The sequence below is a fragment of the Scyliorhinus torazame genome, chromosome 13 (genome assembly GCF_047496885.1).
Source record: "Scyliorhinus torazame isolate Kashiwa2021f chromosome 13, sScyTor2.1, whole genome shotgun sequence".
NCBI lineage: Eukaryota > Metazoa > Chordata > Chondrichthyes > Carcharhiniformes > Scyliorhinidae > Scyliorhinus > Scyliorhinus torazame.
The window spans coordinates 106,579,009-106,598,445 of NC_092719.1; the positions used below are offsets into that span (position 1 = coordinate 106,579,009).

Consider the following 19,437-nt stretch of genomic DNA (forward strand, 5'->3'; position numbering starts at 1 on the left):
AATGTCATTGTGTAGTCGTTTCAGTGATTCTTCGCCGTGGGTCCAAAGGAAAAAAATGTCATCGATGTATCTGGTGTATAACATCGGTTGAAGGTCCTGTGCGGTGAGTAGGTCCTGTTCAAACTTGTGCATGAAGATGTTGGCATATTGGGGTGCGAATTTGGTCCCCATGGCTGTTCTGTGCGTCTGAATGAAGAACTTGTTGTCGAAGGTGAAGACGTTGTGATCCAGAATGAAGCAGATGAGTTGCAGAATTGCGTCTGGAGATTGGCAGTTGTCGGTGTTGAGTACTGAGGCTGTTGCAGCAATGCCGTCGTCATGGGGGATGCTGGTGTAGAGTGCCGAGACGTCCATTGTGACGAGGAATGTTCCTGGTTCAACTTGTCCATGGGTGCTGAGTTTCTGTAGGAAGTCCGTCGTGTCGCGACAGAAGCTGGGTGTACCTTGTACGATGGGTTTCAAGATGCCCTCGATGTAGCCAGAGAGGTTCTCATACAGGGTCCCATTGCCTGAAACGATAGGGCGGCCTGGTGTGTTGGCCTTATGTATTTTTGGGAGGCAGTAGAGATCTCCAATGCGGGGAGTACGTGGGATGAGAGCACGTAGGGTGCTCTGAAGATCTGGATCCACGGTCTTGATCAGTCTGTTAAGTTGGCGGATGTGTTCCTTGGTCGGATCTGCGGGTAACTGTCTGTAGTGTTCTTGGTTGTTCAGTTGTCGGTATACTTCTTTGCAGTAGTCCGTTCTGTTCAGTACGACAGTGCTGTTCAGTACGACAGAAACCCATCGTACAAGGTACACCCAGCTTCTGTCGCGACACGACGGACTTCCTACAGAAACTCAGCACCCATGGACAAGTTGAACCAGGAACATTCCTCGTCACAATGGACGTCTCGGCACTCTACACCAGCATCCCCCATGACGACGGCATTGCTGCAACAGCCTCAGTACTCAACACCGACAACTGCCAATCTCCAGACGCAATTCTGCAACTCATCTGCTTCATTCTGGATCACAACGTCTTCACCTTCGACAACAAGTTCTTCATTCAGACGCACAGAACAGCCATGGGGACCAAATTCGCACCCCAATATGCCAACATCTTCATGCACAAGTTTGAACAGGACCTACTCACCGCACAGGACCTTCAACCGATGTTATACACCAGATACATCGATGACATTTTTTTCCTTTGGACCCACGGCGAAGAATCACTGAAACGACTACACAATGACATTAATAAGTTCCATCCAACCATCAGACTCACCATGGACTACTCTCCAAAATCAGTTGCATTCTTGGACACACTCGTCTCCATCAAGGACGGTCACCTCAGCACTTCGCTTTACCGCAAACCCACGGATAACCTCATGATGCTCCACTTCTCCAGCTTCCACCCTAAACACATTAAAGAAGCCATCCCCTATGGACAAGCGCTCCGTATACACAGGATCTGCTCAGACGAGGAGGAGCGTAACAGACATCTACAGACGTTGAAAGATGCCCTCGTACGAATGGGATATGGCACTCGACTCATCGATCGACAGTTCCAACGCGCCACAGCGAAAAACCGGACCGACCTCCTCAGAAGACAAACATGGGACACAACCGACAGAATACCCTTCGTCGTCCAGTACTTCCCCGGAGCGGAGAAACTACGTCATCTTCTTCACAGCCTTCAACACGTCATTGATGACGATGAACATCTTGCCAAGGTCATCCCCACTACTTGCCTTCAAACAACCGCGCAACCTCAAACGAACCATTGTTTGCAGCAAACTACCCAGTCTTCAGAACAGTGACCACGACACCACACAACCCTGTCATGGTAATCTCTGCAAGACGTGCCAGATCATCGACATGGATACCACTATTACACGTGAGAACACCACCCACCAGGTACGCGGTACATACTCGTGCGACTCGGCCAACGTTGTCTACCTCATACGCTGCAGGAAAGGATGTCCCGAAGCGTGATGCATTGGCGAGACCATGCAGACGCTGCGACAACGAATGAACGGACATCGCGCAACAATCACCAGGCAGGAATGTTCCCTTCCAGTCGGGGAACACTTCAGCAGTCAAGGGCATTCAGCCTCTGATCTCCGGGTAAGCGTTCTCCAAGGCGGCCTTCAGGACCCGCGACAACGCAGAATCGCCGAGCAGAAACTTATAGCCAAGTTCCGCACACATGAGTGCGGCCTCAACCGGGACCTGGGATTCATGTCACATTACTTTCATCCCCCACCATCTGGCCTGCGAAATCCTACCAACTGTCCTGGCTTGAGACAATTCACACCTCTTTAACCTGGGGTTACCCCATCTCTGGATCTGTAAAGATTTAATCACCTGCTAATGCTCGCATTCCTAGCATTGTTTGGCATCTTTGAATTTGTCTATATATGTGTTTCTGGAACAGACCTCTTCATTCACCTGAGGAAGGAGCAGTGTTCCGAAAGCTAGTGACATCGAAACAAACCTGTTGGACTTTAACCTGGTGTTGTAAGACTTCGTACTAGGTCATAGAAGGCAGAGAGTAGCAATGAAAGGGTGCTTTTCTAATTGGAGGGCTGTGACTAGTGGTGTTCCGCAGGTATCACTGCTGGGACCTTTGCTGTTCGTATTATATATAAATGATTTGGAGGAAAATGATTAGTAAGTTTGCAGACGACACAAAGTTTGGTGGAATTGTGGATCGCGATGAGGACTGTCAGAGGATACAGCAGGATTTAGATTGTTTGGAGACTTGGGCGGAGAGATAGCAGATGGAGTTTAATTCGGACAAATGTGAGGTAATGCATTTTGGAAGGTCTATTGCAGGTAGGAAATGTACAGTGAATGGTTGAACCCTCGAGTATTGAAAGTCTGAGATTTAGGTGTACAGGTCCACAGGTCACTGAAAGGGGAACACAGGTGGAGAAGGTAGTCAAGAAGGCATACGGCATGCTTGCCTTTATTGGCCGGGACATTGATTATAAGAATTGGCAAGTCATGTTGCAGCTGTATAGAACCTTAGTTAGGCCACACTTGGAGTATAGTGTTCAATTCTGGTCGTCACATTACCAGAAGGATGTGGAGGCTTTAGAGAGGGTGCAGAAGAGATTTACCAGGATGTTGCCTGGTATGGAGGGCATTAGCTATGAGGAGCGGTGGAATAAACTTGGTTTGTTCTCACTGGAACGATGGAGGTTGAGGGGCGACCTGATCGAGGTCTACAAAATTATGAGGGGTATAGACAGAATGGATAGTCAGAAGCTTTTTCCCAGGGCAGAGGGGTCAATTATTAGGGGGCATAGGTTTAAGGTGCGAGGGGCAAGGTTTAGAGGCGATGTACGAGGCAAGTTTTTTTTCACAGAGGGTCGTGGGTGCCTGGAACGCACTGCCGGAGGAGGTGGTGGAAGCAGGGACGCTAGTGACATTTAAGGGGCATCTTGACAAATACATGAATAGGATGGGAATAGAGGGATACGGACCCAGGAAGTGTAGAAGACTTTAGTTTAGACGTGCAGCATGGTCGGCACAGGCGTGGAGGGCCGAAGGGCCTGTTCCTGTGTTGTACTTTTCTTTGTTCTTTGTTCTAACATTTTGGCCACAACTAGTTTCTGTGGTAGCGACTTTCACAGATTCACCACTCTCTGGGTGAAGAAACTTCTCATCACCTCAGTTCTAAAAGGCTTACCCCTTATCCTCAAGCTATGACCCCTAGTTCTGTACTCCCCCACCATCGGGAACATTCTTGCACAAAGAATGATAGTAACTGTAGTATAAGAGGAAAGTTGGACTGGAGAGCTTTACTTAACCAGTATCCAGTATACAGCTTTCTGCATAACATACTTTAGTCTATGCACAACCATGCTACTTATTGCTCAGTCTAGGTATAATCCACGAATAGCCTGCTGCTCAGTCCAGGAATCTCTCTGGAATTTCCTGCTGCTCAGAACAGGATTCTTTCTCAAACTTCCTGCTGCTTAGTCAATGAGTTTACCTCAGGCGGCCAACTGTGCGGTGTATTCACCCCCTCTGTATCATGTTATTTATTGCATACATTTCCCTGATTTAATACACTGGCCTGTGCAGCTTCAGAAGAAAAGGGCAACATTAATTTACATGGTACCTTTCACAGAGGTACAAATAAATACATTTCCCTGATTTAATACACTGGCCTGTGCAGCTTCAGAAGAAAAGGGCAACATTAATTTACATGGTACCTTTCACAGAGGTCCATACAAATAGCAACAGATATGTAGAAATATTTTGTGATTGTTGCTTGCTCTGAAACTTTAAACGGAGCAGAGAAGGAAGTGTCAGTAAATACTCTCAGGGAGTCTAGCTGTCTTCATGTTGGGTCCTAGGGGAAACACGGAATGAAAAGCAGCTGGGGTGTTGAACTCCAGTTTGAGTCTAGAGGCAGTAAGATACAAATCCAGACATTGGCCCATGTCACATGATCTGTTCTTTGATTATAACTCTGTAGGTCTCTCTGTGATCTAACTAGTTGTGATAACTGTAGATGTGAATGATGTGAGAGTGAGTGTGCACTGACGTTTCTCACAAAGCACGGTCTTTCAGTGCCAGGGATGATTGTGCACACCAGGTGACTGACGTTTTTCTTTAAAGTTTTTTTTTTTGCTATCCCCTTGGTTCAGTTTCTGTGTTTCTAATGGTTGATCAGCATTCGTGTCAGTTCATTGATCCTCTGTAAAACATCAATACCTTCCTCACAGGAGTTCCAACAACATCTACCTCGAAACTCATTTAAACTCAGAGCAATTTGAATGCTCTTGGTCAGGGGCCATGTTTGTATGTGTTTTGTGAAAGCCTAGAGCGTAGACACAGTGGTTGACCAGTGAGTAAAGAAGTGGAGTGGGATTCGACTCAGCCCACCTGACTCCAGTGCAGACTGAATTTGATGGAACTTAGTTTGGTGCAGACAGACTGATGCGCACATTCAGGTATTCATACACATCATAAATGCAGAGGAACCTGTCTGGATTTCATATAGGAGGATTCCTGACCCAAGTTAACAATGGGATCAGGCAGAGCAGCCTTTGGCAACTCGATTTGGTTCTCAAAAGGCCTGGCTTGGAGCACTGGGCGTTTGCAATTAGTAATTATAAACAGGGCATGAATGTCTGTGAACTGAGCAGTTATAACACAGATAGTCCTCTGGTGACATGAACATCAACTCAATTTGCAGAGATGTGATGTACCATTGATTCTTTCATTCCTGCAAATGCTTGAACCCTCCATCCTTTGAAAAATTGTTTTACCCAGTCAATAGAATGGAAAACAAATATCTCAATGTCTCCCACTTTACGAAGGTGACCTGGAAAGCAATCCTTTTATTGCTGAGGTTGGCCTTAGGGGCAACTTTAATTTGTTCCTAATAAATGACTTAAAATCTCCCTGCTCACCTTAAATGTTTCTCCTGTAAGATCACAAACCAACCAGACCAGCAGTGGATTGTATGCAGTTCAGCGATTAGTCTTTGGTCATACAATTGGAACTGTTTTCAAGTTTGAACTTTTTCCAACACCAGTTATTCTGTGAACACCTTAACAACAGTTTTCAGGAACAGTGTAGTCCTGATTTATTTGTGAAGTTTGAAAAAAGGAAGTCGAAATAATGATCGCAAGCTGAATCTCCTATATTTGGCAATGGAGTGTCTATGGTTGAGCGGTGTCCTGGCCTGCCCTAATCCTCTTTTTTAAAAACAAATTTAGAGTAGCCAATTATTTTTCTTTTCCAATTAAGGGGCAATTTAGCATGGCCAATCCACCTAACCAGCACATCTTTGGGTTGTGGAGGTGAAACCCAGGCAGACATGGGGAGAATGTGCAAACTCCACACGGACAGTGACCCAGGGCCAGGATTTGAACCCGGGTCCTTAGCACTGCAGTCCCAGTGCTAACCACTGTGCCACATGCCACCCTCCTAATCCTCTTTCTGACAATATTCTCTTGTTATTGAAATATTCCAGAGCGGGACTTCCGGTTGCGGCGATGCCCTGCTAGCCGCACGTTTCGGCGGCTCCAGCTCAGACGGACCTGCGGGCTCTTTTAAGAGCCCCAACGGGAAATTTTTGGGCGACGCAACCCGGTGTGGGGTGAGTGAATAGGGAGTCCCACCTCAACGAAAGAGGAAAATATCGGCGGCGGCGGCTGCAGCGCGAGGAATCGACGAAAGGGACAGAAAGGGAGAAGGCACAAGATGGCGGCGGAGAAAGCCCAGGCGACATGGGGGCCCGAGCAAGACAAATTTTTGAGACGGTGTGTGGAGCTACTAAAGAGGGAGGTGCTGACCCCAATGCTACAGGCAATTGAGGAGCTCAAGGAGGCACAAAGGACCCAGGAGACAGAGCTTCGCGTGGTGGAGCAGAAGGTGACGGATAATGAGGACGAGATCCTGGGCCTGGCGGTCAAAACACAGACGCACGAGGCACTCCATAAAAAGTGTATTGAAAGGATTGAGGCCCTAGAAAACAGAGCGTGAAGGAAGAACCTTCGGATACTGGCTCTCCCTGAGGGAGTGGAAGGAGCGGACTGTGGAGCTTATGTAAGTACGATGCTAAGCTCATTGATGGGTGCTGAGGCCCCTGCGGGCCCCTTGGAGGTGGAGTGGGCACATCGGATCCCGGCGAGAAGACCAAAAGCAGGAGAACCACCCAGGGCGACAATCGTGCGATTTCACCGCCTTAAAGATAGAGAAGAGGTCCTGAGATGGGCTAAAAAGGTGCGGAGTAGCAGATGGGAGAATGCAGTGGTACTGGTGTACCAGGATTGGAGTGCGGAGGTGGCGAGAAGGAGGGCGAGTTTTAACCGAGCCAAGGAGGTGTTACACAAAAAGAAGGTGAAGTTCGGGATGCTGCAGCCGGCACGACTATGGGTCACGTACCAGGAGAGACACCATTATTTCAATACGGCGGAAGAAGCATGGAACTTTATTAAAGAGGAGAAATTGGATCGGAACTGAGGGACTGATACTGTAGGGAATGTTATTGTTATTGTTATGGTTGATGTAAATAGAGAAGTAAATTGGGATGGGGGGAGACACTAGGAAATGTGGGCGCCGGTGAGGGGGGAAAGAAGGGACATAGGTGGAGAATGAGGAATGAGAGGGGGAGAGGAAAGGGAGCTGCGCCACAAGAGGCGGGTCAGATAAAGGGATGTTCCCGCGTCAGAAAGATTATGGTGGGAAGACAGGCACAAGGCGGATGGGAGTTCCCCACACGGGGGGGTCAAGGAGTGAGCAGGAGTAGCCGGGGTCAGTTGAAGTCAGCTGACTTGCGGAAGTAATATGGGGGGAGCAATCACGCTAGAAAGGGATCTAGCGGGGGGGGGGGGGGACAACTGGGTTGCTGCTGCGGAAATCAAAAAGGAAATGGCTAAAGAGTGGGTGGACGGGGATGGAATGCGACGCCTGGGGAGCGAGTGGGAGTGCGGAGGCGGGATATGGGACTGGCCTAGAGAAGGTGATGGCTAGTCGACATGGGAGGGGGGCAGGTAGCCCCCTAGTGAGGCTGATCACGTGGAACGCGAGAGGCCTGAACGGACCAATTAAAAGGGCCCGAGTGCTTGCGCACTTGAAAGGACTAAGGGCAGACGTGGCTATGCTCCAAGAGACGCACCTAAAGGTGGCGGACCAAGTTAGGTTAAGGAAAGGATGGGTGGCACAGGTGTTCCATTCAGGACTAGATGCAAAGAATAGAGGGGTGGCCATATTGGTGGGGAAACGGGTAGCATTTGAAGCAAAGAACATCGTAGCAGATAGCGGAGGTAGATATGTAATGGTGAGTGGCAGGCTGGAGGGAATGGAGGTCGTGTTGGTTAATGTATATGCCCCGAATTGGGACGATGCGGGATTTATGAGACGGATGCTGGGTCGTATACCGGACCTGGAGGTAGGAAACTTGATATTGGGAGGGGACTTCAATACCATGCTGGACCCAGGGCTAGATAGATCCAGCTCAAAGACCGGAAGAAGGCCGGCAGCGGCCAAGGTGCTCAAGGGGTTTATGCACCAAATGGGGGGAGTGGATCCATGGCGATTTCTTAGACCGAGGGCCAGGGAGTTCTCCTTCTTCTCCCATGTCCATAAAGTGTACTCCGGGATAGATTTTTTTGTTTTGAGAAGGTCGTTGATCTCAAGGGTGGAAGAAGCTGAGTATTCAGCCATAGCGGTTTCGGACCATGCCCCACACTGGGTGGACCTGGAACTAGGAGAGGAAAGAGAGCAGAGAGCACTCTGGCGATTAGATGTGGGATTGATGGCGGACGAGGGAGTGTGTGGAAGAGTGCGGGGGTGTATTGAGAGATACCTGGAGGTCAATGACGACGGGGAGGTCCGTGTGGGAGTGGTATGGGAAGCACTAAAAGCGGTGGTCAGAGGAGAGCTGATCTCCATTGGGGCCCACAAAGGGAAAACAGAGGCCAAGGAAAGGGAAAGATTACTGGGGGAGATTTTAAGGGTGGATGGGGAATTTGCAGAGACCCCGGAGGAGGGACTGTACAGGGAGAGGAAACGACTCCAGACGGAGTTTGACCTCCTGACCACCAGAAAGGCGGAGGTGCTGAGGAGGAAGGCACAGGGAAGGAGGTATGAATATGGAGAAAAGGCTAGTCGCCTGCTGGCTCATCAGTTGCAAAAGAGGACAGCGGCGAGGGAGATAGGGGGAATTAGAGACGAAAAGGGAGCCACGGTGCGAAGAGCAGGGAAGATAAATGAGGTGTTCAAAACCTTTTATGAGGGACTGTATAGGTCCCAACCCCCAGAGGGAGAGGAGGAGATGCGGCAGTTCCTGGATCAATTGAGGTTCCCGAGGGTGGAGGAGCAGGAGGTGGAAGGCCTGGGGGCACCGATTGGGGTGGACGAGGTTATTAAGGGGCTGGGGAACATGCAAGCAGGCAAGGCTCCGGGACCAGACGGGTTCCCGGTGGAATTTTATAGAAAATATGTGGACTTGTTGGCCCCGTTGTTGGTGAGGACGTTCAATGAGGCCAGGGAAGGAGGGACTTTACCCCCGACAATGTCGGAGGCGACGATATCGCTAATTTTGAAGAGGGATAAAGACCTGTTGCAGTGCGGGTCCTATAGACCTATTTCATTATTGAATGTGGACGCCAAATTGCTGGCAAAGGTACTGGCATCGAGGATAGAGGACTGTGTCCCGGGGGTGGTGCACCAAGACCAGTCAGGGTTCGTAAAGGGGAGACAACTGAATGTCAACGTGCGACGACTATTAGGGGTGATAATGATGCCCCCAGTGGAGGGGGAGGCAGAGATAGTGGCGGCAATGGATGCAGAGAAGGCATTTGATAGGGTGGAGTGGGAGTATTTATGGGAGGTGTTAAGGAGGTTTGGGTTCGGAAATGGGTTTATTAGCTGGGTCAAACTTCTTTATGGGGCCCCAACGGCAAGTGTAGTCACGGGTCGGCAAAGATCGGAGTATTTCCAATTATATAGGGGAACAAGACAGGGATGCCCGCTATCTCCACTGTTGTTCGCGTTGGCAATTGAACCTCTGGCCATGGCGTTGAGAGACTCCAGGAAATGGAGAGGGGTGATTAGAGGGGGAGAAGAACACCGAGTCTCGCTATACGCGGATGACCTACTGTTGTATGTGTCGGACCCAGCGGGGGGGATGATAGAGGTTATGCGGATGTTGAGGGAGTTCGGAGATTTCTCGGGATATAGGCTTAACATGGGGAAGAGTGAACTATTTGTGATACACCCAGGGGACCAGAGTAGAGAGATAGAAGGCCTGCCTCTAAGGAAAGTGGAAAGAAACTTCCGATACCTGGGGATTCAGATCGCTAGGAGCTGGGGAACCTTGCACAGACTTAATCTGACACGATTGGTAGAACAAATGGAGGAGGACTTCAAGAGGTGGGACATGCAGCCTCTGTCGTTGGCGGGCAGAGTGCAGGCAATTAAGATGATGGTCCTCCCGAGGTTCTTATTTGTATTTCAATGTCTCCCTATACTAATCACTAAGACCTTTTTCAAAAAAATAGACAGGAGCATCACGAGCTTCGTGTGGGCAGGGAAAGTCCCGAGGGTAAGGAGGGGGTTCCTATAACGTAGCAGGGACAGAGGAGGATTGGCGCTACCGAATTTGGGCGACTACTATTGGGCCGCCAATGTGGCGATGATTCGTAAATGGATGATGGAGGGAGAGGGTGCGGCGTGGAAAAGACTGGAGAGAAAGTCCTGTAAAGGGACGAGCTTAGAGGCGCTGGTGACGGCGCCGCTACCGCTATCACCAAAAAAGTTTACCACGAACCCGGTGGTGGCGGCAACATTGAATATCTGGGGACAATGGAGGCGACAGAGAGGTGTGCGGGGAGCCCTGGTGGGGTCCCCAATCAGGAACAACCATAGGTTTGCCCAGGAAGAATGGATGGAGGATTTCAGAGCTGACACCAGTTGGGAATTAGGAGGGTGGGAGATTTATTTATAGATGGGACGTTTGCGAGCTTGGGAGCATTGGAGGAAAAGTATAAGTTGCCCCGGGGAAACTTCCTTAGACATATGCAGGTGAGGGCATTCACTAGACAACAGGTGAGGGAATTTCCGCTGCTCCCGGTACAGGGGATTCAGGACAGAGTGCTTTCGGGGGTGTGGGTCGGAGTGGGCAAGGTGTCAGAGATATACCGAGAGATGAGGGAAGAATGGGAGGAGTTGGTGGGCGAATTAAAAGGAAAGTGGGAAGAAGAGCTAGGGGAGGAGATAGAGGAGGGTATGTGGGCTGATGCCCTAAGCAGGGTAAATTCCTCTTCCTCATGCGCCAGGCTTAGCCTGATTCAATTTAAGGTGCTACATAGAGCACACATAACGGGAGCAAGACTGAGCAGGTTCTTTGGAGTGGAGGACAAGTGTGGGAGGTGCGGCGGAAGCCCGGCAAACCACGCACATGTTTTGGTCGTGCCCGGCACTGGTGGGGTATTGGAAGGGAGTGACGGGAGTGATTTCTAAGGTGGTGAAGGCCCGGGTCAAACCAGGCTGGGGGCTAGCTCTATTTGGAGCTGCGGATGAGCCGGGAGTGCAGGAGGCGAAAGAGGCCGACGTGGCCTTTGCGTCCCTAGTAGCCCGGCGTAGGATTCTACTCATGTGGCAGGAGGCGAAACCCCCCGGACTGGAGTCCTGGGTAAACGATATGGCGGGGTTCATAAAACTGGAGCGGATAAAGTTTGTCTTGAGAGGATAGGCTCAAGGGTTCACCAGGTGGTGGCAGCCATTCCTCGACTACCTAGAGGAACGTTAGAGGGAAGACAGATGACCAGCAGCAGCAACCCGGGGGGGGGGGGGGGGTGGGGGGGGTGGAAGTTGTAGTTTATGTTAAATGATTAGACTACCATGTTGATTAGCCATTTGTTTATTGTTGAACTTTCTTTACTGTTATGTTTGTTCTGTAAGGGGGAAAAAATTTTGATCGAAAAAAATTTCAATAAAACATATTTTTTTAAAAAAAGAAATATTCCAGGGCTCTTACAGGCTCCTTGAGCCTCTACTTTGTTGGGACAAGAACAAAAGCCTTGCCTTCTTTGAAGACAGATGCCAGATTAGAGAAGTTGAAAATACAGGGATAGCAGGTTCTATGGCCAAATTTGTGGATGACACAAAAGTAGGTGGGACAGTAAGCTGCAATGAGGAAATAAGAACCTTACAAATGGATATAGATAGATTAGGAGAGTGGGTCCAAATATGGCAGATGGAGTTCAATGTCGATAAATAAGGAACATATCAGCCATGATAGAATGATGGGGCAGACTTGAAGGGCCGAATCGCCTAATTCTGCTCCTATATCTTATGAACATGAACGTATGAAAATATTCTCAATTGGATAGTGCCGCATGGAATCCACTAATTTCTGTTCGCCAGTGTTCTTTCTTTGCACCCTCCTCTTTGTAATTTACCGGTCGCCTCTTGGTGACATCATTCACAGACATGGAGCCAGCTTCCACATGTACATCAATAACACTCATTTCGGCCTCTCTGCCATTCTGCCATGTCTTTCAGATCTTTGGGAGGTGGGTAAAAAGAGAGACAGATAAATGACAGGTGTGATAGAAGCGATGGGCCTGGTTTAATTTAATCCAGCGCACCGGTCTCCTTTTGATTCTGGTTGAATTGGGGCTCTCTGTCAGTTTATTTCTTGCCCTGGTATATTCGGTAGAATGAATAGTCGGGTCCTTGTTTCAATATTGAAGTGGAGTTTTCTCTGTTAATTCACACTGCTCTTTCTTTTTGCCCTTGTAGATCCAACAGGCAGCTGAACGGCCAGAGCGGAACTTTGTCGACAGTCGCCAGCTGAAGGTTTGCGCCACCTGCTTTGACCTTTCTGTGAGCTTGCTGAGGGTTCTGGAGATGACTATCACTCTTGTCCCCGAGATTTTCCTGAACTGGTCCAGACCATCTGCAGAACTGCTGCTGAGACGCCTTGCACAGGTAAACGACAAACCTCAGGCCCTACAGGCATGTTCACCGTTACAAATCAAATTGCTTATTCCTTTGAGAATGGGTGTGCTTGTTTGCATGCTTGTGAGGGTACTTAATTGTCACTTAAGATACTACAGTTGCCACATGCAATTGACATGGACTGTTTAATCTGGAATATGATTGTAAATGGATTACAAGACTCAGTGTTGTAAGAGACAAGCAATTCGGTCTATTTCTACTATTTCGACTATTTCTAACCACACTTAGCTGATTGCTAGGGTCGGAGCTCTTGGGTCTCCGGTCGTGGCCTCCTCTTACTGGAATTTCTGCAAGATTCAGACGGGTGTTAGAGGTCATGGATATGGAAATGAGACACACGGGTTCATTTTTTATTCTTTCATGGGATGTGGGTGTTGCTGGCTATGCCAGCATTAATTGCCCATTCCTAATTGCACCTTGAGAATGTATTAAACACTCAGAAGTATTTATTCCCACTGGTCAGATTCTTTGGCCTAGGTACTAGCCTTGTCTTAGTTGTAGCACTGATAGCCCAGAGTCATAGAGGTCTACAGCACTGCAAAAGTCCTTTGGCCCATTACCCCTGTGCTGGTCAAAAACAACCACCTAAGTATTCTAATCTTGTTTTCCAGCCCATAGCCTTTATTGTCTTGGTATCGCATGTGCACATCTAAATACTTCTTAAATGTTATGTGGATCTCTGCCTCCACCCTTTCAGGCAGCGAGTTCCAAACTCCCACCACCCTCTGGGTGAAAAGGTTTTTCCTCCCACCCCGTCTAAACCTTCTGCCCCTCTTAAATCAATGGCTCACGGTCATTGATCCCTCCACCAAGGGGAAAAGTTTGTTTCTGTCTACTCTAACTATGCCCCTCATAATGTTGCACACCTCAATCATGTCCCCCCTCAGTCTCCTCTGCTCCAAGGAAAACAACCCCAGTCTCTCTTCATAGCCAGAAATCTCTAGCCAAGGCAACATCCTGGTAAATCTCCTCTGCACCCGTTCCAGAAAATTCACCTCAGAAGGTCATGGGTTTAAATTCCACAAATCTCGGCTGACTCTTGAGCATAGAATTGAGGGAGTGCTGCACTGTTGGAAATTCCATCTTTTAGATTAATTGTGAAACGGACAGGACAGAGTGGATGTCCAAGGCACTGTTCGATAAAGAACAATTGGTTTGTCACTGTGATATTTGCTGTGTTACAGCATTCCCAGTGGTTGTGATGTGCTGCATCAGAACAATTTATTCTAAGGGGTACACCCTGATATTTCAGGCTGTATTGCATGTTATGTTCAGACAGACTCTGGAAGATTTGTTCCCACTGGTGAGATTCCTATAGTAGATCAGTGTTGTAGTGTACAGGAAATGAGGGAAGATCTGACCATAGTAGAATTGGGAGCTTCATACTGATGCTGTGTGACAGAGTATTGTAGCTCCCATCCCCAGGACCTCAGAATTATGGATCCCCACAGTCCCTTAGGTTTCCCTTCCACCTACAATCTTCCAAGTTTTCCAATCCTATCATCAAATCCAAAATTGATCTTGTCTCTTTTACTTTCTTTAATCTTGATATTTTATCAGTAAAAATACGTGTTGTCACTGGGTTTACTGAGTGTATTGACCCTGGTGTACCAGAGTTAAAATCGCACATATACATGGTATAGCAACTACACTTTCAAGATCCTAGCTATCTGTCCCCTGTCCCTGTTTCCACACCGCCTGATTTGGTCAACCACACCCTCACCTCCATCTTTGATTCTTAGCCCCCACTAAATTCATTACTCTCTATCACCCTGACCATTCTCCCCCCCCCCCCCCCCCGCCCCCACGTATAGTCCCTTAAATCCATGGGATGCAGATTTGAAAGAATATGGCAGAAGACTGATTTAGCCACACCTGGTTGGTCCACTATTTGATCCTGCTCTCCTCTGCATAAACTGCCTACCGCCCGCCACCCCCCCTTCACCTTCAAAAATAAGTTTGAGGAGCTCAACCAGGGGCTGGTTTAGCACACTGGGCTAAATCGCTGGCTTTTAAAGCAGACCAAGGCAGGTCAGCAGCACGGTTCAATTCCCGTACCAGCCTCCCCGAACAGGCGCCGGAATGTGGCGACTAGGGGCTTTTCACAGTACTTCATTGAAGCCTACTTGTGACAATAAGCGATTTTCATTCATTTCATTTTCATTTCATTTTTCATTTCATTTTCATTTTCATTTTCAAGGACCTCTTTTTCACTAGGGTCAAAACCAACTGGTCAGCTGCCATTTCCACATGCCTCCCTTCTCTCAGTCCACCTGAGCAAAGTTCATCTAGAGCTGCTCCTACCCTGGCCTTGAACTAGCATCATTCCCTACTTTCTCTATCTCCCTTCATCCCGTCTCTGGGCTCAACTTGTTCATAAGATCCAACTCCTGTTCCCTCAGTCATACTCCCACTAAACTGCTAACCATCAAATTTCCCCTTCTGATTCCATGTTAACCATTATCGTTAACAGTTCTCTCTTTGCTGCCGTCACCCCCTCATCAAGAAAAACCCTTGACCCCATCTTCCCTGTAAACCACCGTTCCCATTTATAACCTCTCTTTCTTCTCCATAAGTCCTAGAATGTGTTGCTGCCTCCCAAATCGGCTCCTATATTTGCCTGAACTCCATGTTTCAATCCCTCCAATTGGGTTTCCATCCTGCCAGAGTTAGACCATAAGACATAGGAGCAGAATTAGGCCACTCAGCTCATTGGTCTGCTCCTCCATTCAATCATGGCTGATATTTTTTGCATCCCCATTCTCCTGCCTTCTCCCCATAACCCCTGATCCCCTTATTAATCAAGAACCTATCTATCTCTGTCTTAAAGACACTCAGAGATTTGGCGTCCACATTCTTCTGCAGCAAAGATTTCCACAGATTCACCACCCTCTGGCTGAAGAAATTCCTCCACATCTCTGTTTTAAAGGACCATCCCTTCAATCTAAGACTGTGCCCTCTGGTTCTAGTTTTTCCTACAAGTGGAAACATTCTCTCCCCATTCACTCTACCCAGTCCTCTAGTATCTGTAAGGTTCATTAAGACCCTCCCCATATCATTCTAAACTCCAACACGTACAGACCCAGAGTCTGCAACTGTTCCTCATACGGCAAGCTCTTCATTCCTGGGATCATTCTTGTGAACCTCCTCTGGGCCCCTTCCAAGGCCAGCACACCCTTCCTTAGATACAGGGCCCAAAACTGCTCTCAACACTCCAAATGGGGTCTGACCAGAGACTTATACAGCCTCAGAAGTACATCCCTACTCTTGTATTCTAGCTCTCTCGACATGAATGCTAACATTTAATTTGCCTTCCTAACAGCCGACTGAACCTGCACTCCTCCTTCCAAAGTACATAACCTCACACTTTTCCACATTGTATTTCATCTGCCACTTCACTGACCACTCTCTGAGCCTGTCCAAGTCCTTCTGCATCCCCCCTGCTTCCTCAATACTACCTGTCCCTCTGCATATCTTTGTATCATCTGCAAACTTAAGCAACATTGCCCTCGATTCCTTTTCCCAGATCATTAATGTATATTGTGAAAAATCATGGTCCAACACCGACTCCTGAGGCACAACACTAGTCACCAGCTGAAGTACTCCACAATCTCATCTTTAATAACGGACTCTAAAATCTTACCAATGACCGAAGTCAGGCTAACCGGCCTATAATTTCCCATCTTCTGCCTCCCTCGCTTCTTAAACAGGGGTGTTACATTGGCCATTTTCCAGTCCTCTGGGACGTTCCCTGCCTCCAGTGATTCCTGAAAGATCACCACCAATGTCTCCACAATCTTCTCAACTATCTCCTTCACAACCCTGGGGTGTAGTCCATCCGGTCCAGGTGATTCATCCACCTTCTGACGTTTCAGTTTCTCCAGAACCTTCTCCTTAGTGATGGCCAATACACTCACCTCTGCCCCCTGATTCTCCTGGAGTTCTGCCAAAATTACAAATTACATATGTGATTGCGACAAAGGTAAACATTTTCCTTTTGTCCTTTGATATGGTTGACCACAGCATCTTCCTTTTAACACCTCTCCACTCCCCTGCATTAAATTCATCACATTTCTCCCTCTCTTTGCAGGCTTGAAATGTTAATTCTGTTTCTCTCTCACAGATGCTGCCAGACCTGCTGAGTAATTCCAGAACTTCCTCTTTTGACCTGTCCACTCTCATCCAGCTGAGTGGGATTGCTTTCTGATGGTCCCATTATAACAGTGGCCAGAGAATCATCTACAATTGCTTCTCACACAGTTACCTCTGGTGTTCCCAAGGATCTATCCTTGTCCCCATCCCTCTTTCTTCTCATTCTGCATGTTGGTGACATCATTCAAAAGTACACATAGCTTTCACGTGCCCCCCTTTATTTCTCATCTACATGTTGCCCGTTGGTGACATCATTCAAAAGTACACTGTTAGTTTTTGTGTGAACACTGATGACACCCAGCTCTTCCTCACCTGGCTCTACCTCACCCACCACTTTTCCCGACTCCTTTGGCCTGGGACTGCAGGCTCTCCTTACCGGGATAAATTGGTGAACCATTTGGGTTTTTACAGCATTCCAGCAGCTTATTGATAATTAATTGACTTTAGTTTCACAATTTTCAGTTTGTGGTCGGATTTGAACTCTCAGCATTGGTCTTCTATACTCTTCTCAGTTTGAGAGGGCATACATACCTGGAACATTTCACAGTCACCATCGCACTGATTAAAATGCCTGAGCAACATAGAATCTTCAGTCAGTGTCCTTGCACTGAAATCTGTCAGTCATTTGATTCCATTTTATTGGGATATCAACATACAGATGAGAATAATTACAGATGATATAGAGTACCGATACAAGAAGTGATTTAGTCACAGGATTTGAATGACTCCCATAAACCATTGAAATGTCCCACTTGTTTATGATCTCATCTACAGGTGTTAATTGAATTCTGGATTAATTACTCCCCATACCCTGAAGTTCATTGTACTTTATTGCCTTGTCCCTTTGCCTCTGCACCCTTTGTTTCAATTATTGGATTCATGTGGAGTGTTGTGTTCAAGTTCACTGCTGACGTGACTTATAACGTGTCGTTGCTGGATTATGCCATCTACAAATGCACATTTGGAAATAGAAAATATATAATTCCTGCTGAATATTTTAAAAATATATTTGGCATATGGGGCAACATTTGTAAGATCTTTGTGGGCATGGGGAGTTAACCGTGTGAAGTGGAACTTTGGGCTTCATGGGACGCAATGTTGCTCCACAGCAGAAAGCAGATTGAGTTCATTTTCAAGACAGCAAGAGAGGAAACAATCCTGCTGAGAAAACCATTGCAGTCCAATAAGAAAAGCATATGCGAGCAGGTTCACAAAATCCAGAAATACAGATTTATTCTCAGGCAGTCTGACACTTACTGTCTTGCTGCAGCCAGAGGGGTGTTTTAAATCGCCAATTTGCTCTGTCTGTCCTCCTCATCCAAAGGTATTGATCCTTGCTGGGGTACAACTGCGGAAACACCTAATGACCTAACCTGCACGTCTTTGGACTGTGGGAGGAAACCGGAGCACCCGGAGGAAACCCACACAGACACGGGGAGAACGTGCAGACTCCGCACAGACAGTGACCCAGCAGGGAATCGAACCTGGGACCCTGGCGCTGGGAAGCCACTTGTGCTACCGTGCTGCCCTAATATCTTGAATACTTAGATCAGATCACCCCTTAACCTTCTAAATTCGACCGAAAAAAGGTCTAATTTGAGTCATCTCTTCTTGTAACTCAACCCCTGTAATCCAGGTATCTTTTTTGTAAACCTACGTTGCACACCCTCCAAGGCCAAAATATCCTTCCTAAGGTGTAGTGCCCAGAAATGCTCACAGTACTCCAAGTGGGGTCTAACCAGGGTTTTGTATAGCTGTAGCATAACTCCTGTGTCTTTATATTCCAATCCTCGAGATATAAAGACCAGCGTTCCATTAGCCTTTTTGATTATTTTTTGCACTTGTTCCTGGCATTATGAGGACTCATGTACCTGAGTCCCAAGTCTTTTTGTACGTCTACTATACCTAACCTTCCATTTAGAAAGTACTCTGCTCTATCCTTTTTGGGTCCAAAATGGATGACCTCACACTTGCTTACATTAAATTCCATCTGCCATAATTTTGTCCATTCATCTAGTCTGTCAATATCTCCTTACATTTTTCTGCGATCATCTAGGTTGCCTACAATGCCACCTAACTTTGTATCACCCGCAAATTTAGATACATGCTTTCTAGGCCATCATCCAAGTCATTAATTAATCGTGCAAATAATTGAGACCCCGACACAGATCCCCGTGGTACACCACTAGTCACATCCTGCCAGTTAGAGTAATTACCCATTATCCCCATTCTGTCCCCTGCCAGTCAACCGATGTCCTAACTATGTCAATAATGTTCCCTCAACTCCGTGGACTTCCACTTGAGTTAACAGTCTCTTGTGTGGGATTTTATCAAATTCTTTCTGAAAGTCCATATAAATGACATTCATAGACATTCCCCTGTCCACTACCTTAGTCATTTTTTCAAAAAATTCAACAAGATTAGTCAAGCTTGACTTTCCATGTTCCGGGTGCGGCGATGACCAGCTAAGTCGCACGTTTCGGCAGCTCCCGTTGGAACGGACTTTTGGGCTCTTGATAGGAGCCCCAACGGCAATTTAAACGGCCAAAAACACTGTGCGGTAAACCAGAAGGGAATCCCCCCCGGGCACACATGGATAAGGGAGAGGATAGCGGCCGGATTGTGGAGGATCCCCTGGAGCAGCGGCAAGGAAGGGAAGCTCAAAGCAAGATGGCGTCGGAAGGTGGCCGCTTGTTATGGGGCCCGGACCAACAAGAGTTCATGCGGCGCTGTGTGGAAGAGCTGAAAAGGGAGTTGAAGGAGCTGTTGGCCCCAATATTACAGGCGATTGAAGGGCTAAAGGAGGAG

At 47.7% G+C, this 19,437-nt stretch overlaps 1 protein-coding gene across 2 annotated transcripts in view; it reads left to right on the forward strand.

Annotated features, from left to right (window-relative positions):
• The window catches only part of rnf123 (ring finger protein 123), a 718,228-nt gene that overhangs the window by 406,034 nt on the left and 292,757 nt on the right, over positions 1–19,437 (forward strand). For both annotated transcript variants that reach the window (XM_072472026.1, XM_072472027.1), the window contains exon 32: positions 12,259–12,447. In XM_072472026.1, coding sequence (XP_072328127.1) covers positions 12,259–12,447 — 189 coding nt within the window. The remainder of the gene's footprint in view (positions 1–12,258; positions 12,448–19,437) is intronic.